This window comes from Lissotriton vulgaris, chromosome 10 (assembly GCF_964263255.1).
Source record: "Lissotriton vulgaris chromosome 10, aLisVul1.2, whole genome shotgun sequence".
NCBI classification, from domain to species: Eukaryota; Metazoa; Chordata; class Amphibia; order Caudata; family Salamandridae; genus Lissotriton; species Lissotriton vulgaris.
In genome coordinates, this window is record NC_141698.1 from 630670445 (window position 1) to 630688268 (window position 17824).

General features: G+C 52.5%; 1 protein-coding gene across 2 annotated transcripts in view; it reads right to left on the reverse strand.

Annotated features, from left to right (window-relative positions):
* Positions 1-17824, reverse strand: part of KMT2C (lysine methyltransferase 2C) — a 1555522-nt gene that overhangs the window by 310355 nt on the left and 1227343 nt on the right. For both annotated transcript variants that reach the window (XM_086941472.1, XM_086941471.1), the window contains one exon: positions 6868-7015. In XM_086941472.1, coding sequence (XP_086797598.1) covers positions 6868-7015 — 148 coding nt within the window. The remainder of the gene's footprint in view (positions 1-6867; positions 7016-17824) is intronic.

Below are 17824 nucleotides of genomic sequence, written 5' to 3' on the forward strand. Positions count from 1 at the left end.
CCCATTTGCCCTTCTTGGGTACCAGAAAGTAGTGGGAGTAGCAACCACACCCTACCTCCGGCCCTGGAACGCGCTCGATAGCCGCTTTGGCCAAGAGGGCCGTAACTTCCTCCTGTAGAAGGCGCAAGTGATCCCCCGATACGCGGTGGTATTGCTGTGGCATGGCTGGAGGGGTCGTCTCGAAGGGGAGGGAGTAGCCCCTTCGGCCGATTTGCAGCACCCACCGGTCCGATGTGACCAGTGGTAGTGGTGATGGCGAACCCTGCCCCCAACTGGCGTCACATGGGCCTGAAAGCACAGACTAGGAGGGTTTTGAGGCGGATGCTGCGGGGGAAAATGTGGACTGGCCTCGCCGTTGTCCCCGACCGCCTCCACGGCGATTTCCACAGCCGCCACCGCGCTGTATGTTAGTCTGCGTTGCATGGCTGGCAGTACGTGTTGGGGCGCCCCTTCCTGGCCACGAAAGGAGCGAAAGGCACCCGTTTGCTGGCGCGGGGCCGAGAGGCCCAAGGACTTGGCCGTAGCCCTGGAGTCCTTAAAGCGCTCAAGCGCATGGTTTGCTTTGTCTCCAAAGAGGCGACGGCCATCAAACGGCATGTCCATCAGTGTATTCTGGACATCCGCTGAAAAGGTGGCGGACCTCAACTAGGCGTGACGACGAATCGCCACCGTCGTTGCCATCGCTCTGCCCAGTGAGTCGGTGGTATCCAGCCCACACCGGATGGAGAAACGTGTCGCATCTCGTCCCTTCGCAAGGGGTTGGGCACGTTTAGCCTTGACCTCCGCCGGGCATTGTGGCAGCACGTCCGCGACCGTGTCCCACAGGGAGTGGGTGTAACGGCCCAAGAGGCATGCGGTGTTGGAAGACCGCAGTCCCAAACTAAGGGAGGAGATTATTTTCCTGATTCCCGATCAGGCGGTGGCGACGGGAATGCGGTCTGGGAATTAGAGGCCTGGATGACCAGGCTCTCAGGGGTGGGGTGGGTAGACAGGAAACAAGGGTAGTCCGGAGCCGGGCAGTGGCTTCTGGCCACGTTCCTATCTACAGGCTGACCTGTATCGGGCCTGGACCAAGTGCCCAAAAGAACGTCAGTCAAGGCCTCAATAAACGGCAGCAGAGGCTCGGTTGAGCTTGACTGCGGTTTAATGTGATACATATAAAAGGGGGGTCCCCGTAGGAAAGAAATGTGTATTGTGTGTAACAAACACAGCAAGAATACAAAAACCATAAGGCAAAAATTAAATAAGCGAATATCAGATTGGCATATATTATTTAATGACCAATGCTTTGTAATTAGCAAGTGCAATCGGAAAATCATGTAGATTAAAGGCCCCAGAGGGGGGGAAAAAGGAATGGAAGGGGTAGTGCTCGAGGAAGTGTAGAGAGGCTATGACACAGTATAAAGAGGTAACAATACAAATTGGCAAAGGTTATCAAAAGATAATCTGAATACAAACGTCCCAAATCAGGACTACAAATTAAAGAACACATATAAACATTGCAATTCAACGGTCACATCTAATTATTAGAGAATTAAGGAGTGTGCCGGAAAGACAAATTAAAGAGAGAACAGTCGACGTTTCGACCCCTATCTTTAGGCCAATTGGAGTCCTTTTACGGGGTCTTCATCAGGACGTCAAAATGGGGAAGGAAGGTGGGGTCATTCATGGTTGGAGACCCCAAAGGGGTTCAATACATGAGCAGAGGAACCACGCTAAGCGTCGTGGTCGATCTGATGGAGTGGATGATAAAACTAAGCGAGCCAACAATCTGTCGGTCACTGTGATTGAGACCTTCAGATGGTGATGAATGTGCACTCAGCTACAATACTTGATATACAATTAGTGGTGCTTGATTTCACCGTTAAAAATTCGGCTGAAACTATACATGGTATGGTTTCAAAGTAACAATCAAATCCGGAAGGATGTTTAACTTGCGAAGGTAAATATGCTCGCAAGTTCAAAAGCGGCAGATTTCAGAACGGCGCCTGTCCGTAGAAACTGTGCAGCGTGGTGTACCGGTTATATAGTAAGCTACGGCACCAATACTGCCTGCTACTTGAGTCTCGAACGCGAACTCCGTTCGGTGTAGACAAAGGGGTCCGGTATTTTAGTCTACGAGAGAATAAAAAAGCTACGGCACCAACACTGCCTGCTGCTTGAAACTCGAACGCGAAATCCGCAGTCTGACTGCGGTTTAAGGACCTCAGTGAGGCGATTAGTCCTCACGGCCGCGACGGGGAGCTCAAGGCTCAAGCCTTGGCTGCCCGCGTCAACACCACACTGAAGGTTGCCCCCTCCTCCGTAGCCACGCTAAGAGGCAAGACAAAACCAGTGTCTGGCGAGGTGTCCAGACCACTGGCCTCTACAAGTCCACCTGTCCAGTCCTCTTGGGACTGACAGGTGGACCTGGCCTACCCAAATAGGGAACCAGTGCCATCTTTGGGCTCCCGAGACGGGCCAGTGCGGCTGAGCTGCTTAAAGCATTGCACTGGTTGCCCATTCCCAAGAGAATCCTATTTAAAAGCCTGACCTTGGCTCTTAAAGCCCTGCACGGTGTAGGCCCCAAGTATATTGGGAAACGCCTATCTTTCTATCTGCCTAACAGGGCTTTGCGGTCAGCCTCCTTGGCCAAAGCGGTAGTGCCTGCCATCAAGCGTTCTAGAATAGGTGGTCGGTCTTTTTCGCTACCTGGCTCCTCGGGGCTGGAATGAGCTACCTCTGTCTTTGAGAAAGGCAAACAGCCTTCTAGCTTTCAGGAAAGCAATGAAGACCTGGCTCTTTGTTCAATAGTAGCTCAAGATTTCCCTCAGTTTTTAGTTGTTGTGTTGTTACTCTGCACTTAGTTCTCTTCGCCAAAGCGCCGGGATGCTCTTGTGAGTAGCCGTGCGCTATAGAAGAAAATAAATAACATAACATAACCTAACATAACACTCACGTGTCAGAGGGTCCTCAGACCTCTCCCAATACTCCTCCTCATCACCCATCTCCTGGTACTCAGGGTTGACAAATGATGGGGCCGGTTCATTTAAGTAGAACTCCCCAAGCGGCGTCGAGAGCGGCGCCGCTCCGGCGCCTGAACCGGGTCGAGGGAGGTATTGGGGCCAGCGCCGCCCAAGGACGGAGGCGGAGGTGACACCTGTGGAACCGGCGCCGGTGAGGTCATCAGGTCGACTGGCGACGATCCGGAAGCGGAAGCAGATCCAGTGGGGCCCTGCGGCATCGGAACCGGGTCGAGGGAGGTATTGGGGACGGCGCCGCCCGAGGACGGCGCTGGAGGTGACACCTGGGGAACCGGCGCCGGTGAGGTCGTCAGGTCGACCGGGGACGATCCAGAAGCGGATCCAGTGGGGCCCTGCGGCGTAGGGCCCGAAGGCGCCGGCGGGGCCGAAGCACCCGCCAGCATTGGGGCCGATGCACCCGACCCGCTAGGGCCCCCAGACGGGTCCGCTGGGCCCGAAGGCGCCGCGGAACCCGCCGGAGGAGTGAGGGACCTCATGGCCATGAGGAAGCGCTCGATCTCCTCTGGCGTCGCTTGTTGCCCAGGGACCGAAGGGTATGGGGCAGGTCGCGACGCCCGCGACTCCGACGGAGCCGCGTGGGCGGTGTCACCCGAACCCCTGGTCGCATCGCGCGAGCATCAGGGGGAGTCGGAAGAGCCATGACGTCTCTTCGACTTCTTGTGCTTACCCGACGGCTTCGAACCTGAGGAGTGGTGTCGACTCCCGGAGCTGTGATGGCTCCGCCCCCGCGACCGGTCCCTCGACCTGTGTCCGGACCTGGACCTCTCACGGCGCGGGCCGACTGCCGGAGCTCGAGCCGCTTGCGGGACCGCTCCCGCCTAGCTTTCGAGGTTAAGGCCCGACAGTCGGAGCAGGCCTTGTCGTCATGATCGACGCCGAGACAGTGGAGGCACCGACGGTGAGAGTCGGTGACCGACATCAGTCGGTCGCAGTCCCTACACGGCTTGAAACCTGGCATCCCTAGGCACCGATAAGAGTCGAACACTCAAAGAAATTATCAAAAAGATCTTAAAAGAGTTTAGTCAAAAAGTGACTACGGTACCACGTTTTCCGGATCGAATCTGCTGGCGCGGAAAAAAGAAGAACTGTTGTCAGCACGCGGAGGCGGCGTCCAAGTACTCTGACGACGTGTACGGGCTCAGCCACCTTACAAAACACCACAGCATAACTAGCGCCCTCCTCCGTAGCCAAGGTAGAGGAGACAGCATGCCAAGGTCTGGTGAGGTATCCAGACCACTGGTGTCCCCCAACATCTCTGCCCAGTCCTGGTCATCCTCACAATCAGCTGTGAGAGGGTTCTCAGACCCCTCCCAGTCCTTCCCTTCCTCCTCAGGCCGTTCCACAGGCCTAAAATAAGGATCAGGGACATGGGGATAGAAATCTCAGAGCAACGTCAAGAACGGCATCGACGAGCAAGTTACTTACCTTTGGTAACGCTTTTTCTGGTGGATACAGTATCTGCCTGTGGATTCCTCACCTTTTGAATACCCCCTGCGCAGGGGGTATTAAAAAGGTGAGGAATCCACAGGCAGAAGTATCCATCAGAACTACGCCAGCCCAACGCCGCGTCCCCTTCGGGGCTGAAACCGGGGATGATGTTGTCCCGAGGAGCGGGCAACGTCGTAAGTGGTCCCTGTGGGGTCGGAGGTGTTATGTCAACTGGCATTGACCGGGATCCAGGCCTGGATCCATGGAGGTCTTGCGGAGCTGGGGCCGAAGCCAGCAGTGACGCCGGGGCCACCTGCAATGGGATGCGAGAACCCCCCGTCGGGACTGCGGGCCCAGAGGGGCACCAGCGGGACCCGACAGCCCCAAGAGGCGAGCCATGGCTGACAGGAACTCCTGTATCTGGGCCGGCGCCACCGACGGACCCGGATTGGGCGGGTAGGCCGGTGGCGACACTACAGGCTCCGCTGGAGAAGAGGGGGAGGAGCCAACCGCACTCTCAGCTGCGTGACCGGCGAGGGGAAGTCGGAAAACGATGAAGTTTCTTCGACATCTTGTGCTTTGCCTTACCTGACCCCGAGCGTGAAGACTTGATGATGACTCCGCGCACAGCCCCTCGACCTCCCACCGGGACCTCGAACGGCGCAGAGCCGACTGCCTGGCCTCCAGCAGCTTTCGAGACTGCTCCCGCAAAGGCTTCGGCGCCATGGCCCGGCAGTCGGGGCACGACTTGGGGTCATAGTCGCGCCCCATGTAGAAAAGACACACCGGGTGCGGATCCCTCACTGACATCATGCGATGACAATCCTCGCAGGACTTAAAACCGGGCATCCTAACTGCACCAGGAGTCGAAGACTTGATGAAAAAATAGAGACAAAAAGCCTGAAAAAGTCAGTCACAAAATGACTGGGTGTACCCTGCTCTTCCCGGATCTGCACTTGCTGGCGCGGAAAAAGAAAGAACCGACGTCAGCGCATGTGGGCAGCGTCTAAGTAGCACCCGCAATATCATCTCGGCGACCACAACGCTAACGATGTACGCAGAGTCGCACAACGCCACCTACAGACATGCAGGGGTACTGCTGACAAAAACTTCCCGGATCCAGTCTGACGCCTGGGGGTAATTTTAAGGTAAGGAATCTATCACTATGTGTTTCTTTCAGATGCAGCAATTCGAAATAGAAGGTCAAAGGCAAGGACATAGTTGAGTGATAGTAGAGACCACTGGTTTCTGGAGCATGCACTGTATCATTCCTATAAAGTAACATAAGTGAGTTGAGGGATGGTTGGAGAAAAGACCAGATATTTACTTCACCTTCTACTGAGAGACAACACAGAGAAGAGCTATTGTTGGAGTGAGCCTTGGATAAAAATAATTATTGAATGATGAGGCAGATATGTGAAGGAGAGTGGGAAAGGAGGACAGGTATACGTTGCGTTGGTTAACATATCGGTATCTACAAGCAAACTGCCTGTTGCATTGCATTTCGCACTCCAATAGGGTATCCAAGGGGAGAGACCGGATGGGTGAGAGAGGGGAGTGTATTCACCGGAGATTGACTGGAGACATCAATAAGCAGATGCTTCTACCGCAGGGAGGATAGAGCAGAGGAATCAAGCCATCTGTGACGTAATCTTAACTGTGCAGTGAAAACATTACCATAGTTGATGGCTCTCTTCATCTCTATACAACAGTTATCATTACATTTAATCAATAACCCAAGTAGGTAACAATAACATTTTATATGTGTAATGCTTTCTAAATATCAACAAATTATTTGGGAATGGGATAAAAAATGTAACACAAATGTCTCTGAAGATGGAAAAGGAGAAAAAACAGAATTTTATCTAACAGCAGTAACCAGCCTAAAGAGATAGTAATCCTGGAGCTGCTGTGTCATTATTAATAGTTACCCAAGGGGTACATTGGTGCAAGGAAGTTCACATTAGTTAAACACAAATGAATCAATGTGATGCTCTTTGGTGGATGGATTGGCCTTCAGTATCTTTGTTTGTAATTTTGTTATGAAACATTTCAAGTTGTTTTATGACTGAAAGGGATACTTGGCATGCTCTATGTATTTGATGGTGACAGAGCTGAGGAATTCACTAGTACTGAAATATTTAAAAAACACTAAAGCCTGTGGAAGCTTGTTATGTGAAAACTTGGAGAAATAGAAAAATGTTTACACATCGAAAACAAAACTAAATATTATTCACAATACAAAACAAGGCAAACCAGTAAAAAGATTATTATGAATAAAAAAGATTCTGCCTGAAAGCACAAGGCCTTCAAATAATGAGTGCATGTGTTGCAATGGAAAATGTCACCCTTGAACAACCAATTCGACGCTTACATGATGTATGCAACAACTTGAGTTTAAGAACGAGAATCTCACCTCAGCTCTTCATGATAGTTATGAGGCGGGGTTGGTAAAGAAGCAGGAACATCCACTGTTCTAGGGCAATTTGCAATAGCCCTGGCAAACAAATCATCATGTGGCCTGAAAGGCAGGTGGAACTGCTTGTGTCCTAGAGCTCTGGTAACTGAAACCGAGAAAAGAAAGGTGCTCTATCATCAAAGCAGGCAATTCACCCCAAAGACTGTTTTTAGCAACTGGTATGATTTGACAGTAAAAAGTGAGACACAGGCACTTTGCTGTATATCATTACAATTATACTCTGCTTACTCTGTTAAGCTTAACAATAACCACTTAACGCTTCATTCTAGTGTTTTAGTTCAAGAAATGCAGACCGTGTACTGAAAAAGATAAAAACGTATTCCCACAGCCAAAGCACTATGCTATAAAGAACAAGTTACTAACCTTCGGTAACTATATATCTGTAAGAAACGTTAGTTAGTGATAGATTTCTTACCATAGAATTACCCCCAGGCGTCAGCAGTACCCCTGCGCATCGGAAGGTGGCGTCGTGCGGCTCCGCGTTCATTGTTGGCGTTGTGGTCGCTGAGATGATGTTGTATCAGCTACTTAGACGCCGCCCTCGCGCGCCGACGTCAGTTCTGTACACGGCTTTCTGCACCAGGAACGCAGAGCCATGCAAGATACTGACCACTGGTGCATTGATCTAGGGCCCTGAAAGGGATGACCTTAACCTTAGAAATCAGTTCGCAGAACGGGGAGGATGGGTGGGGAAGTAAGGAATCTATCACTAACTAATGTTTCTTACAGATATATCGTTACCAGAGGTAACTAACTTGTTTATCTGAATGAAACACATAGTGATAGATACCTCACCTTCGAATAGATACCCCAGCAATACCAGCCCCGGTGGTGGATCTGTGAACCAAGATAGCACCAGAAAGTCAGGGAGAACAAAACGGTCAAAGAAGCTGTCTCTCTGGACTTGGCTGTCCAGGCAATAGAGCTTAGTAAAAGTTGCAGCGGGGCTCACGTAGCTGCTTGACAGATGTCTTGTAAGAGGCCACCACGTCCCAATGCTGTAGTGGTAGCTGGTGCCCTGGTGGAATGGGTGCGCAGCCCAACCGGAGGCTCCATTTTAGCCAGAGAATAACAGGTTTTAATACACAAGACAACCCAGCAGGAGATAGTCCGCTTGTGTACGGCCCGACCTTTCTTGAAGCCAACGTAGCCGACAAAGAGCTGGTCATCTACCCGGAACTGTTGTGTGTGGTTCAGGTAAAATGAGAGCACATTATTTGGGTCCAGACGGTGGGGCCTCTCTTCCTCTCTGGAAGGATGCAGAAAGAAGGTGGGTAAAGTGATGGTCTGCCTGAAGTGAAAGGCAGAAAGGATGGACATGTTCTGAGCACAACTGTGTCCAGATGGGAAAGGAGGTATACAAGAAAGAGCCTGGAGCTCACTCACTCTACTGGCAGAGTGTTGGCAACCAGGAAAGCAGTCTTCAAGGTCAAGCGACAAAGAGGACAGTTGTGAAGGGGTTCAAAGGGAGCGCACATTAAGTATGTAAGAACCAGGTTCAAGTCCCACTGAGGCAGCACTAAACGAATAGGAGGAAAAAGGTGTGTAATGCCTTTGAGGAATCTATTTATGACAGGGGACTTGAAAAGAGAGGGCTGATCAGGGACCCTGAGAATTGCCAAAATAAGAGAAAGGTAGCCCTTGATAGAGCAATCAATCAATCAATCATCGTATTTGTATAGCGCACTACTTACCCAGAGGGTCTCAAGGCGCTGGGGGGGGGGGGGGGGGGGGGGTCCCGCTACTGCTCGAACAACCAGGTCTTAAGTTGCTTCCTGAAGGCGAGGTGGTCCTGGGTCCGGCGGAGGTGGGTGGGGAGTGAGTTCCATGTCTTGGCGGCGAGGTAGGAGAAGGACCGTCCCCCTGTGGTGGCTCTGCGGATGCGGGGGACGGCGGCAAGGGCGTGGCTGGTCGAACGAAGCTGGCGTTTGGGAGCGTAGAAGTTGAGGCGGCTGTTGAGGTATCCTGGGCCTTGGCTGTGTAGGGCTTTGTGTGCGTGGGTGAGGAGACGGAAGGTGATTCTCTTGTTGACCGGGAGCCAATGCAGATCTCTCAGGTGTCCGGAGATGTGGCTGCGACGAGGGATGTCCAGGATGAGTCATGCTGAGGCGTTCTGGATCCGCTGGAGTCTCTTCTGGAGTTTGGCGGTGGTTCCGGCGTAGAGGGTGTTGCCGTAGTCCAGACGGCTGGTGACGAGGGCCTGGGTGACCGTCTTCCTGGTCTCGGTGGGGATCCACCGGAAGATCTTACGTAGCATGCGCAGGATATTGAAGCACAACGAGGAGACGGCGTTGACTTGTCTGGTCATGGAGAGGGAGGAGTCCAGGATGAAGCCCAGGTTGCGTGCGTGGTCTGTTGGTTTGGGTGCGCTGCCTAGGGCGTTGTTTCCGGCGTTGGGGTTGGAGAGCTCTTTGACGATGTTGAAGAGTTCTTTGCTGTTGTGTGCGTTGTTGTCCAGTCGTTCCTTGAATGCAGTTTTCTTGGTGGCGCGGATGAGTTGGTGGTGTTTCCGGGTGGCGAGCTTGAGGTCAGTCATGTTGTCCGGTGTTGGGTCTCTGCGCCAGGTTCTCTCGAGGGCTCGGCAGTTCTTCTTGGAGCTCTTGAGTTCCTCGGTGAACTATGGGGCTTTCTTGCTGCCGGGTCTGCTGGGCGGGGTCCTCAGGGGGGCGAGCTCGTCTGCGCAGTCGTTGATCCACTTCGTGAGGTTGGTGGTCGCCTGCCTAGGGTTCGTTGTGCTGGTGGGAGGGTTCGTGCTCAGGGAGGACGCGAGCCCTGCTGGGTCAAAGAAAGAAGGAACAGAAGAACTTCAGAAAGAAGGGCACAAAGGGGATCCACAGCCTTTGCTGGGCACCATGCCACAAATGTATGGCACCTGCCGGCGTATACCAACTTAGTGGAGGGACGCCTGGCTGCCAGAATGACATCACAGACTTCAGGTGGCAAGTCGAAAGGAATCAACTGCTGCCGCTCAATCTCCACGCAAAGAGGTGGAGATGGTGTATTCGGGTGGCGGACCGTCCCCTGCTGCTGCGACAGTAGATCCTCCCGAAGAGGCAATTTGATCGGGGGATCGATCGTCATACTCACTCACTCAAAAAAAACATCTCCCCTGTGGAAGGCATCATCCTCTTTTAATCGGCCGAGAGTCCCACGATTCACAATAACTTAACTCCTCAGACAATGGCCAGTCCTCCTCAACAGTAGCCCTAGTAATTCCTCAAATAAAGCCTTAATATCAAACCACAACAACCTAACTGGGATATAGTGCAACACTCACTCTCTCCCAAAACACGCCTTAGAAATCTGGACTTTACTAGACTCTGAGAAACCCGACCTCTTTTTTGTCACAGAGACATGGCTCCATGAGTCTTCTCAATCTGACATCTCTATAGCCCTCCCCCAAGATTATCAGATGACCAGATTGGATAGAAATGATAAAAGTGGTGGAGGCAAAGCTATAGCTTTTAGAGCCAACGTACGAGTTACTTACCTTCGGTAATGATGTATTTGCTAGAGACGATTCTAGCCAAAGATTCCTTTACGTTGAATTACTCCCAGGCATGAGACTGGATCCGGAAACGTTTTTGCCACAGCATCCCTGTGCGCCGGGCGACACCACGCGACTCCGCCCCGGCGTGGTCCGCCTACGTGACGTCACATAAGACCCGCCCCGGCGCGCCGACGTCAGTTTTCTTCCGAGAACTTTTCTGCACCACGACGCCGAACCACCAGACAAAAAACTGTGGCAGCATGGGAACTGTGTGCGAAAAGCAGAACATTTGGAAAGAAGCGGTGTCTAACAACACCACCCACAGTAGTGTCACACTGCAGAACCTAAGGCAAGGAAGGAAGAAAGAACAAGCAGAACCCTACGCAGTCACCCTGCCAGCACACAGACAGTCTCCCATCCCTGTGCCCCGGAGGCAAAGAACATGCGTAAAAGTCATGGCACACGTAGTAAACCTACCACCCACATCCTCAGCAAGGAAAGGGGTCAGTCCCGAGACAGACCGGGACAACAAACCTCCAAGCCACCCGAAAATAGAGGGCAACCACCCACAAGGGACAAGGGCAAGACCTGGCCAGATGACCCTTAATCAAAGGATAGCACTGAAAGGAAGGGAGGAGAGGGAGGATAGGGATAGAAAGCAATCCCCCCCAAACTGGGAGTAGCCAGAGCAGCAGGGCACCGGAACCCCATCCTCCAAAGAACCAAGGAGGAATGAATCGCCCTCAGACAGAGCAACCCGTGAAGAACAAAGAAGGCACTCACAGGAGACACAGCCCCCTACCGGGAGGTGTGTACTGAAGACCAACCTAAGGGTCCTCACAGAATTGGGGAGGAAGGGTGGGCCGTGAAGGAATCTGAGGCTAGAATCGTCTCTACTAGATAAATCGTTACCGAAGGTAAGTAACTCATACATCTAATAGAGACTACTAGCCGCAGATTCCTTCATGTAGAATAGATACCCTAGCAATACCCCCTGCGAGGGAGGGACTGCGAAAGGACCCTACCAGCCGATACAGAACAGAGGACCCCACAGGGAACCAGATCTGCGGACCAGGTGAAACCTCATCCCTGCCTGGCAAGGGGAACCCCCCGCAAGCAGACCCCCACCGATCCCAAAAGGATGTAGGTAGTGTCCTTGTATTTATTGTACATCTACGTAATCTGAAGAATTGAGAGGAATACCTAAACATAATTGAAATAGCCTTGAAAAAGCCCTGGCGTTATTCGCCAAAAAGGGCAAAACACGTGTCGGCTGTTTGTGTCTGATGCTGAATCAATAAAGGTACTTTTTGAAAAACCTTACCGAAATTGGAATTAATCCCTTACAATTGAATGGTGTCTGCAACTAAGAGAAAAGGATTCAGCCTTGAACCAATACAGTTATAAAAAAGGAACATATACTCATACCTATCATTAAACTTGAAACTTTGAAGCTCATAGGGTCCAGAGCCTCAAGTATTGTTCCCTCGCCTCTATAAAAACTGCGTAATAAGATATAGGCCTGTAATCCTTGGACCTCTTGCTACTGGTGAAACCAATATAGGAACCCTCTTTGGAAAAAACTTCCGCAGCAGAGGAAAAAACAAAAGAGCCACGGGTAAAAAAGACAACGCAACAGGCTTGACAAGCAGCAGAAGGCCTAATCTCAGGGCCAAGTCTGCGCAACAATTTCAACACACATAATCAACAAAGGGGCCGTTCAGCAGCCAAAAAGGCAAAGTCCCAAGGAAGGACGCAAAAGGCTAGAAAACACACAAACCACAGCCAGAACCACAGGCCTAAAAGGGGCCAGAATCAACCTAACTCGGGAGTCACTGAGGAGGGGACGGAGGAGGAGTATAAGGCGGAGGAGGTGGAGGCGGTGGGCGGAGGCCTACCAAAATCCTCTGGATGGTAGTTGGCCTGGGCATGGCATAACAGGCTACAATCAAAGGGAGAAGAAGGAGCGTCCGAAGACGAATCTGCGGTACGACCCCTGCGCGGAGCCGTAGAGTCCGCTGCGTGAGGCCTGGTTGTCGGTACCATCCGGCGTCGCCGGACAAGGTTCCTCCAAGGCACCCCGCACCGGACACAGGAGCAGAGACCGGAGTGGAGCTGGAGTCGAACCGGTCCCGGGGCGGCACCGACCCAACACCCGTCTTGGTAGTCACCTGCGTGGGGGAACGAGACGGGCCTGGGGAGTGGCACGAAGCCCTCCGCCAGCCGTGCCCCGAGAATGAGGCATAGATCGCTTGGCAACCCATGGGGCGGTGCCAGGGACTATTCAACCTCCGACTTGTCCTCCGATCGAGGCAGCCGCCTGTGGGGAGGGACGAGAGGGGTCCGCACCCAACCACGACCCGGAGCGGGACGAGGAGGATGCACCGACCCCTGTGGCTCCGCACGGTCCAGCCACTGCTGGCGCCGTAGCGGCGTCACCACAGGGACTTCCGCAGGCGTTTGCAGCGAGGCAGAGATGCCGTGGCCTGAAGGAGGTGCCCCAGCGGAGCCGTGCCCCAGGGGAGCCGCACCCCAACAGAGCCGCACCCCAACAGAACCACACCCTCCAAGCCTGGATCCGAACCAGTCGGCGCCTGAGCCGCCGCGGAGGGCCCTGCGCAAGGCGAGGGGTCCGCTGACGCCCAAGGAGGGGAAGGAGGGGGAGACGCCAGCAAGGCCTGCAAAGCCGCCGCGTATGTCTTCATTTGGACTCCAGATGTCCCAACACCAGGAAACGGTGGATAGGATGACACGCGGGCCGCATCACCCGCGGAGAGTCCACGCCCCCGTAGGCCGGAACCCAGCCCCCGGGGACAAACTGCGACACTTACCCACTGGGGAGCGACGCTCACGTGACATCGGAGAAGGGTGATGACGACGACCGAACTTGAAGCCGTCCACCGAAGCAGACCGAGGGGAGGACGTCGACCTGGAGAGACGCGCCAATAGAAGTTTCATGCGGCGCTCCCGTCGCGAATTCGGCTTCAACTGTTGACAGACCTCGCAGTCGGTGGTGCCGTGATCCTCCTCCAAATGCAAAAACAACAGTTGATGAACAGAATGCAGAACAATGTCATACATTCATCCCAGTACAGAGATCTGGGCCTAAATCCATTGTTTTTTTGCTCACCAAGCCATTCCAGTTTGAACCAAGCCATATGCAAATCAGTCTTGACCCTGTGCCCCAGGGGAACAGTTCAGCCCGAAATGTCAAGCCAGGTCCTCCGTGGACTGGAAACAAGCATCCTAGGACCGGTTTCGGGCTTTCAGCCCTCATCAGACATAATAGCTTGATTCCAGTGGCATGGAGAGCACGGGACTCACGTCTGAGCATATCCGTCCTACTCGGGGTGACAAATGCAAAAACAACAGTTGATGGACAGAATGCAGAACAATGTCATACATTCACCCCAGTACAGAGATCCGGGCCTAAATCCATCGTTTTTTTGCTCACCATGCCATCCATCATCCCCTTTGGTATCGCTGTGATCCTCCTCCAGACACCACATACAAATAAGGTGTGGTACAAGTTTTGAAGCCCGTAGGGATTCGCACACTGTTCTACCAAAAGAGAATGGAGAAAAAAGGGGCCCGAAACAGGCCCATAGCAAGGACCGGATCCGCGTTGCACGCTGAAAAGGAAAAAACTGACATAGGTGCGCCAGGGTGGCTCATATGTGACCTCGCTGACGTCACATACGCGGACGATGCCTGGGCAGAGTCGAGTGGTGTCCCCCCGGCGCGCAGGGATGCTGTGGCAAAAAAGTTTCCGGATCCAGTCTCACGCCTGGGAGTAATTCTACGTGAAGGAATCTGCGGCTAGAAGTCTCTATCAGATACCAAATTACACACTACCGACACCCTTCTAACAGATAAGAACCAATTCGGTCTTATCGGGGTTGAGTTTCAAATGATTTGCCCCATCCAGTCGCTAATATGGCATAGAGTGGACTGGAAGTTGTGGATGGATTGATCCGAGGGGTCGATGTTGAGGATCAATTGAATGTCATCTGCATAATTAAATGCAGTGACATTACTGCCTCGTAAAGACCGGATAAGGGGAGTAAGATGCAGGTTGAAAAGGAGGGGGGAAAGAGAGGAACCCTGCGGGACATCGCATGTCAGCCCAACCTTGTCCGCAGAGAACTGGGAAAGACGGACAGCCTGGTGACGGTTACTCACGAATGAGCGGACCCAGTCAAGGGCCAATCCCCGGATGCCGGCCTCCTCGACACGGCCGACCAGGATATCATCAGAAGCACTAAAGCCTGGCTGATGTTACAATCCGCGCCCCTCCGCAGCTCCTCCATCACTGAGAGAATGACCAACTCAGTAGAATGGGCAGGTCGAAAACCGGCCTGTTGAGGGTTGAGGAACTGCGAGTGCTCAATAAATGAGCTCAAGAAGTGGGTGACATGGCGTCAAGTATTTTACTAAGGTAAGGGAGTAGGGAGATGGGGCGAAAGTTGTTCATAACGGACGGGTCAGCATTGGGCTTCTTGAGAATAGGCACCACTGCGGCAGTTTTAAAAGAGCTAGGGACCAGACCCACTTTGAGTGAGTTGTTGAGAAGGGTCAGAGGAGGGGTGGGGCAGGCAGTAAAGGCCTCACGCAGGACATGGGGGGGACAGCAGTCAGTGGGGGAACCAGAGGTCACCTTATTTAGCAAAGCTAAGAACTCGTCCTCCGAGATAGGAGGTATCTGTGTGATTTGCTGAGGATTATGAACAGCAGGAGTGGTAGCTGGAGTGGGTGAGTCAGGGGGGACAAGACAAGAAATACTGTCTTTAATTTTAACGATTTTTTCAACGAAAAACAGATTAAGGGAGTTACAAAGTGCCTGGGAAGGGGGAGGTTTAATAGTAATCCTATCTGGGTGCGAAAGTTCTTTTACGATGGAAAAAATATATTTTGCCTTAGAAGCGGAGTCTACAATTTTCTTGGAAAAATAAGAAGTTTTAGCATGCAGGATAGCTAGCTTATAGTCTTTGAGCAGGGTCGTAAATACCAACTTCTTGTCAGGGGCGTAGTCTCGTCGCCAACAACGCTCATGCGCGTCATGAGGGCGCTTAAACCTGATGTGTTTGAGGGGGGCTACGATATCACTAGCTGATTCGAGCCAGCGCTGTAGACCTAACGCTTGGGTATCTAGAGAATCGCACTCAGTCGCGTGCCAGCCCCTTTTCTTAGGATAAAGGTAGGAGCAGGCCCCCTTCCCAAATTAGATGATCTTGAATCTTGAACTACTTTCCACGAAAGGAACTCTTGACATTCTCTGAAGACTCTCCCTTGTGGCTAAGGAGTAGCCACCCTGCACCCGCAGGCACCACCTAAGCATCGCGGTTTGCTGCACGTCCATCCTCCGGATCAAGACTGACCAGCTCGACGAGACCCGGATTCCTTGGCATCTCTGACCTCTACCTTGCGCGTCGGTAGGCGTCGTCTGCGCCGTGATGATGTCGTCGGAGTACTTAGACACCGCCTCCGCGTGCTGACGTCAGTTCTTAGACACAGCTTTTCCGCGCCAGAAACGCAGAGCTATGCCAAAAACCAACACTGGTGCCATGAAACTAGGGCCCTTAACTAGGGTTAAGGGGATGACCTTAACCCTAGATATCGGTTCGCAGAACGGGGAGGAGGGGTGGGTCGGTAAGGAATCTATCACTAACTAATGTCTCTTACAGATATATCGTTACACAAGTAGTAACTTGTGCATCTGAAAGAGACACGTTAGTGATAGATTCCTTACCTTAGAATAGATACCCCAGCAATACCAACCCCGTGGTGGTGGGTCTGCGAACCAATAATCACACCAGAAAGTCCTGGAGGACGGAACGGCCAAAGAAGCCATCCCTCCGGACTTGACTGTCCAGGCAATAATGTCTTGCAAACGTGTGCAGCGAGGCCCACGTAGCCGCCTGGCAAATGTCCTGCGAGGACACACCTCGGCCCAAAGCAGTTGTAGTTGCTGTGGCTCGAGTGGAATGAGCCCTCAGCCCCACAGGGGGTTTCTTCTTAGCCAAGGAGTAACACGCCTGGATACACAAGATGATCCACCGCGAGATGGTCCGCTTGTGCACTGCTTTCCCTTTCTTAGCATAACCAACAAAGAGTTGGTCATCCACCCGGAATGGACGTGTGCGATCCAAATAAAATGAGAGTGCACGTTTTGGGTCCAGACGGTGGAGCCTCTCTTCCTCTCTCGAGGGATGCGGAGGCGGAAAGAAGGTGGGCAAGGTGATAGATTGCCCAATGTGGAAGGCCGTGACTACCTTGGGTAGGAAGGAGGGCCTTGTCCGTAACACAACCTTGTCCGGAAGGACTGAAAGGAAGGGAGGTTTACAAGAAAGAGCCTGGAGCTCACTCATTCTCCTGGCAGAGGTGATGGCTACCAGGAAGGCAGTTTTCAAGGTTAGAAGGCGAAGAGGACAGTTGTGGAGTGGCTCGAAGGGAGCGCACATCAGAAATGTAAGAACCAAGTGTAGGAAGGTGGATATCTGACTATGGTTGCCCTCAACTTTTTGCCTGGTGTTTCACTGGTTTACGACTTTCCCTGGCTGTGGGCCTGCTAATCAGACCCACAACCTAGCTGTTCTCTCTCTAAATTGACACACATGTACCTTAGGTGCATTTACCAATTGGTACTGGGCCACCTTATCAGTCCCTGTACAGCATACCTTGGGTATCCAGGGCATAGGTGTACCCAGGGCCTACCAGGGGCTGCAGCATGTATTATGCCACCCCTGGCTGGCCATCCAAATCTGACACAACTGGCTGCACGACAGCTGGGGCAAGGTGGTGTAATCACCCTTTGCTTTAGATATAGTACTCCTATATCTAACCCTAAAATGGACACATGTATTCCTATCAGTCACTCCTATGGCAGGCCTTATCAATCCTGAAGGCAGAGTGCTTGGAATTATGTGAGATGGTGCTCTGGCATGAGCTGAGCCCATTTGCAGCTTGCGGAACCAAGTCCTAATAGCTGTTCCATGATAACGCGTACCATATACTCTTAAGTGCATTATAATCCTCGCGGTTATTTGCCAACTTTGGTATCGCTTTATCAAAACATGTCGAGTAAGGTGTCATACGAATTGGAATACTAAACCATCGCCACTTCTGGCGACGGGGTTAGCATTCCACCCTTCTAGAGGAACACGACATGTATGTAACTGTGAACCCCGGTTAAAATTAACTCGAGCCTCAACATCACAAAATGGATGCTGCCACCACAGACACAAGTCTGACCTCCTGCTGCTGGGAGTCCTTCCAGCAAGGAGAGCTCGGACAAAGGGTTTCCTGTCAGGGCGGTGCTAGCACCATCCCAGACAGGGTTTTGTGTATCCCAGGTAGGCAGGGCTAAGAGGAAGGTGACTGCAAGTGGCACCCCGGTGCTCACTG